The sequence below is a fragment of the Tachyglossus aculeatus genome, chromosome 11 (assembly GCF_015852505.1).
Source record: "Tachyglossus aculeatus isolate mTacAcu1 chromosome 11, mTacAcu1.pri, whole genome shotgun sequence".
Lineage (NCBI taxonomy): Eukaryota > Metazoa > Chordata > Mammalia > Monotremata > Tachyglossidae > Tachyglossus > Tachyglossus aculeatus.
Genome location: NC_052076.1, coordinates 15,168,664 through 15,177,060, shown reverse-complemented (window position 1 = coordinate 15,177,060; position 8,397 = coordinate 15,168,664). Strand labels below are relative to the sequence as shown.

Sequence of the window (8,397 nt, the reverse complement as noted above, 5' to 3'; positions counted from 1 at the left end):
CCTTGTCTCTCCCCCCGCCCCCCGCCCGGTTTGATTTTCGCTGAGTCCCATATGTTGTGTGTGAGGGAGGAGGGTGGAGGAGGGGCGATTAGGGAGCGGGGTTGGCAAGGGGCCAAACAGCCACCTAGGTGGGGGGGCTGGAGGAGGTGGGGCCCCCTCTCTCGGTCCAGGGACTCCCACCAGCGTGGGGAGGGGGCTGAATCAGAGGTGGGTGGACTCTCGGCCTGGGGGTCCGGGGGTGAGGGTCTGCTCTAGGCCTAGGCCTGCCTATCCTGACCCCGGCGGGGATGGGACGGTGCGAAAGGAGGGTGCTGGAGGAGGAAAATGGGGTGGTGGTGGGGGGCAGAAGCCCCCTCACCTCCCACCCTTCTCCCCTCGGCTCCATCCATTGTTCCAAAGGGGGTGGGGGGGCAAAACCCTAAGAGAAAGCTCCCCCAACCCCCCGCCCTGCAAGGAGTCGGAGGATTCTGCGGAGCAGGCGGGGATGGGGATATTTATTTAATTTATTTTTTTTTAGGGGGGGGGGGGAGCGCGGAGTGACAGATGGTAGCCCCTTCCCCCGGGATCTGGTTCTTCCCGAGTGGAGACGCATGCCAATCACAGTCCCTCATGTGATAGCCCGGCCCGGTGACGTGCCGCCATATGGCCCTGGCATAGGGGCTGGTACTCTCGCTGGTGGAGATGCCAGTCGATCTCCTCCTGTCGGATGCCTCACGGAGGGAGCCGCTGCCCCCCGGACCTTGAGGAGCCCCGGGTCCCCGGCGATGGGGGCGGCGGCGGAATAAGGAGGATCCCCCCGCCCCGCGACCCCCGCCCCGCCCCGCGCCCCGGCGCCGGCTCCGGAGGTGAGTTTGGGGCTCGGGGAGAGGCGGGAGGGAAACTTGATGGCGGGGCTGCAAGTCGGGTTGGCTTTAAGTTTCGGGGTTCGGCGCCCCCTCCTCCCTCCCCTCCCCCCCCTCCCGCCCACCCCCGGACCAGGCGAGGGGCGTAGGGGACGCCCACCCCTTCGCCCCGCCGCCCGCCCCGCCGGAGGGTGCGGGTTTGGATGGCACAAAAGCTCCGAGGGGGGAGGGGATTTGAGGGGCCCGAGACCCCCAAGGCGGAGGGGGCCGTAGGGGTAAGGGCTCGGAGGGGGCGGATCGCCCCGCCTCTGTCCCGGAGCGAAAAATCCGTTTTCGCCGAAAATAAAATGGATCCAAAAAATTGATGATTTTTTTTTTCCTCCCCCTGAAAGCGAATTTTCCTCTCTGAGAATCCAGGATGGGGAGGGGGGAAAAGGGGGGTCCTGGGGGCTGGAAAGGCGCCCACATCCTTGACCCCCTCATCCCGGCCGGGCTGGTGCCCAGGGGTGTGGGTGGGGGGGTGGGGGGAGAAGGAGGAGGGGGGTCCGTCCCTCTTTATTGAGCCCCTCGCCTTCGTTTCCCCGCCCCGCCCCGATCCGCCCGCCAAGGAGCCCCAGCAAGCGGGGAATCGGGGGGCTCCGGGCCCGGGGCGGCTGGGGGTGCCGAGGGCACGGAGAGCCAGGTGGGCAGCGCGGGAAGGGGAGGGTCCCGGGGGGCGGACTGAGCCCCCCTCGGGGGGGAGAGGAGCCCGGGCCCGCTCCCCGGAGGAGCCAAGTTGGAATGATAATTGGGGAAGGGGCTGGAGGATAATAGTCATGATGGCATTTGGGAGGCGCTTACTATGTGCCAAGCACTGTTCTAAGCGCTGAACGGGAAGGGGGGAGGGGATGCCAACGGGAAGGGGCCCCAGGGCGGGGACAGGTGGATGGAGGGGTCTAGTGGACAGAAGGAACGGGAGGGTGAGGCGGCCCCCCGCGCGTCTCCGCCCAGGGCCCGGGAACATAACGGGGTTGGGGGGGCGGGGGGTGGGCGACTCCTGTTTCCCCGCCCCCTCTGTCCACCCCCAACCCACCCATCCCTCCCTCGGGGGTCGAGGGTGGGAGGGACGATCCCGGCCCAGGGCGGCCTGAGGCAGTGGGATGGACGTTCCCTAGCCTGGAGGGAGGGAATCGCTTCCCAAGCTCCTGAGAAAGGGACCGGTCAGGAACAGACCCCTTTAGGTGGGGGGCGGAGGGGGAGGATAGACCCCACCCCAACCTCCCAGAGAAGCAGCGTGGCTCAGTGGAAAGAGGCTTGGGAGTCAGAGGTCATGGGTTCGAATCCCGGCCCCGCCACTGATCAGCTGTGTGACTTTGGGCAAGTCACGTCGCTTCTCTGGCAAAATGGGGATGAAGACTGTGAGCCCCAGGTGGGAAAACTGATCACCCCGTATCCCCCCAGCGCTTAGAAACAGTGCTTCGCACATAATAAGCGCTTAACAAGTACCATCGTTGGGATAGTAAGCGCTTAACAAACAACATCATCATCATTATCGCCTCATCTGTAAAATGAGGATGAGGACTGTGAGCCGCACGTGGGGCCAGCTGATGACCTTGTATCTCCCCCAGCGCTTAGAAACAGTGCTTCGCACATAGTAAGCGCTTTGTAAGCACCATCGTTGTGATAGTAAGCGCTTAACAAATAACATCATCACCATCATTATTATCACCACCTCATCTGTAAAATGAGGATGAAGACTGTGAGCTGCACGTGGGGCCAGCTGATGACCTTGTATCTCCCCCAGCGCTTAGAAACAGTGCTTCGCACATAGTAAGCGCTTAACAAGTACCATCGTTGTGATAGTAAGCGCTTAACAAACAACATCATCATCATCATTATCATCACCACCTCATCTGTAAAACGAGGGTGAAGACTGTGAGCCGCACGTGGAGCCAGCTGACGACCTTGTATCTCCCCCAGCGCTTAGAAACAGTGCTTCGCACATAGTAAGCGCTTAACAAATAACATCATCATCATTATCATCGCCACCTCATCTGTAAAACGAGGGTGAAGGCTGTGAGCCGGACGTGGGGCCAGCTGACGACCTTGTATCTCCCCCAGCGCTTAGAAACAGTGCTTCGCACATAGTAAGCGCTTAACAAATAACATCATCATCATTATCATCGCCACCTCATCTGTAAAACGAGGGTGAAGGCTGTGAGCCGGACGTGGGGCCAGCTGACGACCTTGTATCTCCCCCAGCGCTTAGAAACAGTGCTTCGCACATAGTAAGCGCTTAACAAATAACATCATCATCATTATCATCGCCACCTCATCTGTAAAACGAGGGTGAAGGCTGTGAGCCGCACGTGGGGCCAGCTGACGACCTTGTATCTCCCCCAGCGCTTAGAAACAGTGCTTCGCACATAGTAAGCGCTTAACAAATAACATCATCATCATTATCATCGCCACCTCATCTGTAAAACGAGGGTGAAGGCTGTGAGCCGCACGTGGGGCCAGCTGACGACCTTGTATCTCCCCCAGCGCTTAGAAACAGTGCTTCGCACATAGTAAGCGCTTAACAAATAACATCATCATCATTATCATCGCCACCTCATCCGTAAAACGAGGATGAAGGCTGTGAGCCGCACGTGGGGCCAGCTGCTGACCTTGTATCTCCCCCAGCGCTTAGAAACAGTGCTCGGCCCCTAGTAAGCGCTTAGCAAATGCTAACACCGGTCCGACAGCCGTCCCCGCCCACTCAATCAATCGATCGTATTTATTGAGCGCTTACTGTGCGCAGAGCACCGTCCTAAGCGCTTGGGAAGCACAAGTACATATACAGAGACAGTCCCTACCCGGCAGTGGGCTCACAGTCCCTGGCTAGGGAGGAAGGGGTCCGGCGTCTCTCCTGCCTCCCTCCCAATCAATTAATCGTATTTATTGATTGATCGTATTGGAGCAGCGTGGCTCAGTGGAAAAAGCCCGGGCTTTGGAGTCAGAGGTCATGGGTTCAAATCCCGGCTCCACCACTTGTCAGCTGGGTGACTTTGGGCCAGTCACTTCACTTCTCTGGGCCTCAGTTCCCTCATCTGTAAAATGGGGATGAAGACTGTGAGCCCCACGTGGGACAACCTGATCGCCTTGTAAATTCCCCAGCGCTTAGAACAGTGCTCTGCACATAGTAAGCGCTTAATAAATGCCATTATTATTATTATTATTATTATTGAGCGCTTACCATGTGCAGAGCACTGTACAAATCGGCATCACACAGAGACAGTCCCCACCCAACAGTGGGCTCACAGTCTAAAAGACTCCCAAGCCCCCGGGGCGACGGGGGGGACGGCAGAGGGGGCCGGGGTGGTTCGGCGGGGTCTCGCCCTTCCCTGCTCACGTGTCTCCCCCGCTCTGTCTGTCTCTGTGTGCGTCTCCGTGTGTCCTCGGGTGGTCTCCCCCCGGCCGCAGCCTCCACCATGCTGACCCGCCTGTTCAGCGAGCCCAGCCTCCTCCCCGACGTGCAGAAGTTCTCGGGCTGGCCCGACGGCGGCGGCGGCGGCGGAGGCGGCGGAGGCCAGGAGGACGAGGAGGACGACGAGGAGGAGGAGGCCGAGCCGCGGGTGGGCGACCAGGGCGAGCCGGCCGCCAAGCCCCCCGGCCCCCTGCGCGACGAGGCCCCGGCCGGCGGGGCCCCGAAGGACGAGGGCGAGCCGGGCGGCGAGGAGGACGACGAGGAGGAGGAGGAGGAGGACGGGGGCCTGGACGAGGCCGAAGGCGAGCGGCCCAAGAAGCGCGGGCCCAAGAAGCGCAAGATGACCAAGGCCCGGCTGGAGCGGTCCAAGCTGCGGCGCCAGAAGGCCAACGCGCGGGAGCGCAACCGCATGCACGACCTCAACGCGGCCCTGGACAACCTGCGCAAAGTGGTGCCCTGCTACTCCAAGACGCAGAAGCTGAGCAAGATCGAGACGCTGCGGCTGGCCAAGAACTACATCTGGGCCCTGTCGGAGATCCTGCGCTCGGGCAAGCGGCCCGACCTGGTGTCCTACGTGCAGACTCTGTGCAAGGGGCTGTCGCAGCCCACCACCAACCTGGTGGCCGGCTGCCTGCAGCTCAACTCGCGCAACTTCCTCACCGAGCAGAGCCAGGACGGGGCCCGCTACGCGGGGGCCAACGCCTCCTTCGCCGTGCACCCGTACCCCTACCCGTGCCCGCGCCTGGCCGGGGGCCAGTGCCAGGCCGGGGGCCTGGGCGCCGCCTCCCACGCCCTGCGGACACACGGCTACTGCGCCGCCACCTACGAGAGCCTCTACGGCAACGCGTCGCCCGACTACAACAGCTCGGAGTACGACGGGCCCCTCAGCCCCCCGCTCTGCCTCAACGGCAACTTCTCCCTCAAGCAGGACTCGTCTCCGGACCACGAGAAGAACTACCACTATTCCGTCCACTACTCGGCCCTGCCCGGCTCCCGGCCGGGCGGCCCGGGCCTGGTGTACGGCTCCTCGGCCATGCGGGCCGGGGTCCACTCGGAAAATCTCTTGCCTTACGAAGTCCACCTCCACCACGACCGAGCCCCCATGTACGAGGAACTCAACGCCTTTTTCCATAACTGAGAGCGGAGGCGGGTGGCGGCGGGGGCCCGGGCGCGCCACCCCAGCTCCTCTGCCTCTCCTCCCCTCCGCCCCGCGCCCCCTTCCCACGCGTCTCCCCTCCGGAGACTGGGAGGCGGGGGCGGAGGAGGGGGTTCCCCCCGCTTCGGTGGAGGGGGACGCTTCGAAGATGGGGGAGGGCCAGTCCTCGGTCCCCAGATCTCGGGCCGTCCCGCCGTGGCTCTTCTGTCCGTCGCCTCTCTCCAGCCGGAGACACCCACATCCCTGAAAAACACAAAACCACACTCGAGGAGGGGAACCTGTCCTGCTCCACTCCCCCCGACCAAGCCTTGTCCCTTGATACCCAGGTCCCCGGGGCCTCCAGGGTGGAGGAGCGGAGCCGGCGGATGAGGGGGAAATCGGGGCTCTTTTATTTATTTTTGACGAGAAACCAGGCAGGGCCGGAGAGGGATGAAGTGGGAAACGGCCTCTCCCCTCCCGTCCTCTCGCCCCTCTCTGAGAGGTCAGTGTAGGAGCCGTGGGACTCGCCCCCCCATCCCTCCCACTCCCCACTCCGTCCCAGGATGCCGGAGCCGTGGGGGGAGGCCGACCCCGGATCCCCGAGAGGGCCCGGGAGCGCTTAAACCAGATCGATTCTTGTTTGGAAAGCAAACCCGAAAAACGCAAACAAATGCGGAAGCCCGAGGCCACAGCGAGGAGCGCGGCTGGGAATAAGCGAGAACTTTTAGAAGCAATAAAAGGCAAAAAAAAAATAATAATAATAATAAAAAAGACTTAAATATCTATGCAAATAGGTACAGGCCCAGGCGAGCGCCCCGCCCCGGCCCGGAGCCCGGAGCCTGCGGTCTCCGGAGGCGGAGTTTTCCCAAATGCACTTTTTTTTTTTGAGTTGAGGACGCGCCCTCCGCTTCCCTCCCCCGTAATCTCCCCCAATCTTCCCTCCTCTACCCCCCCCCCCGTCCCGCCCCGCCCTCTCCCCCCTTCCCCGGCTGGGTCTCTACAATCAGTGACTCGGATATTTCGGACATGGATGTTGCCCCCTCCCCCCTCGCCCACTGCCTCCCTTCCCCCCGTTGTGCGTCATAATGTTTTTTAAACCTGTTTCCAGATTTGTATGAAATGGCGAACTGGTGGGGGTCGGTTTGGGGGGGTGGGGAGGGTGGGGGTTATGCATGGTAGAGACACACCATAGACATACACACATAGACACACGATAAATATGCAAACGTTCTCATGGAGGAAAGGGGGCCTCTGGTACCCCTTCCCACCGAAGGAAAACATTTTCGGGGGCGGGGGGGGGGGGATGAGCCGCCCCCCCGCCCCCTTTCAACAATCAGGGTTTCTTTGATTTCTCTTTGATCTCTGATCTCCCCTCGCCCCTCCGCACCCACCGAGTCGGGCTGGGGCGACTGGGCCCCCTTTAGATTGTCTTTCACCCGGAGGAGGGTTTTGTCGCTGATTTTGCTGAACCCAGCCCCTCCCTCCCAGACATGCACACACGTATTCCCAAATATTCTTGCGCGTACCAAGCGCTCAGAAACGCCCTGACATATACACACCCTTATATATAGCGTCGTCCCCCCACCCCACGCACACACTTTCACACGTCTAGTGGCCCAGACACACCCACACCCACGGGCCTATCCGTGCACTCAGACATTAGCACACCCTTACACGGACACTCCGGCGCACGAGTACACACCCAGAGCGGCGGAATCCCAGAACGAAGTGCTGCTTTGGGGTTCAATATATATACATATATATATATATACATACATGTATATATGTATGTATGTATAAGGGAGAAGTGAAGGAGTAAATCAGACAAAAAGCCTACACACAGATTTAGAGACATACACATATCCCACGTGCACACCTCCCCCATCTGCACACCTCCGAGTTCTTTGGGTACACACACCCCACGTGGACATCCCCTACGTGTACACCCCTTCTATCCACACCCACAGACGCACAATCCACCCGCATATACACCCCCCCCCAAAGGTGCACACTATACACCCCCCCAAGGTGCACACACACCTAAACTCTCCCCCGCAGCCATCCACATTCACTCGCACGACCGCACCGCCCTCCCCCCGCCCCCCAAACCCACTTTCCCCTTCATCTTGTAGCGAAGCTGACTCTCCCGACGGACACCCGAAGTGCATTGCGTGTTTCTGTTGAGTTTAAATGACGATTAATAAATATTTATGTAAATGAATGCGAAGCCGGATGCGCTTTCTCGGGGCGACGTCACTCCACCGGAGTGGGGCTGGGGGTCCAGGGGAAGGGTCCAGGGCGGAAGAGCGGAGGTCGGGGGAGGGGGTAAATTGGGGTCACCCGATTTCGCAAAATCGGGGCTGGGGGCCGGTTAGAAAGGGCTACGATCCCCCTCTCGCCCTGGTGGCCCTCCGACAGACCAGACTGTCTCGATCTCGGGCACACGACGTAGATCGTCTCCCACCGTCCGTGCACACGGGAATGCACACGCGCACGTGTGCGCCCCAAAGCACGCACAAACGCACCCATACGCACGCATACACACGCCCACACACGCGTGCACACGCAAACCCAGAAATACACACCAGTACACACACGCATACGCACGCAAACACAGAAATACACACCAGCACACCCACACGCATACACACCCCTACACAGGCGGACACACGCAAACACAGAAATGCACACCGGCACACCCACACGCATAGACACGCCTACACAGGCGTACACACGCAAACACAGAAATGCACACCAGCACACCCACACGCATAGACACGCCTACACACGCGTACACACGCAAACACAGAAATACACACCAGCACACCAACCAGCGTGCGCGCCCATCCCACCCCTTCCCAAACGTTCCCACTTGGCGTGTCTCCTTTCCTAAACCCTTTCCTGGGTTTACGGGTCCCGAAGGTTCAAATCCAAGCCAGGAGGAGGTCCGTCTCCTGGCTCCCAAGGGGCGA

At 60.8% G+C, this 8,397-nt stretch overlaps 1 protein-coding gene across 1 annotated transcript; it reads left to right on the top strand.

The window, feature by feature from the left end:
* The first annotated feature begins 655 nt into the window (after nt 1–655).
* On the top strand, nt 656–6,369 carry NEUROD2 (neuronal differentiation 2). The gene is made up of 2 exons (XM_038754072.1): nt 656–845; nt 4,287–6,369. Exons 1-2 carry the CDS (start codon nt 707–709, stop codon nt 5,426–5,428), a joined length of 1,281 nt encoding a protein of 426 aa, XP_038610000.1. The 5' UTR covers nt 656–706; the 3' UTR covers nt 5,429–6,369.
* Nucleotides 6,370–8,397: the final 2,028 nt, after the last annotated feature.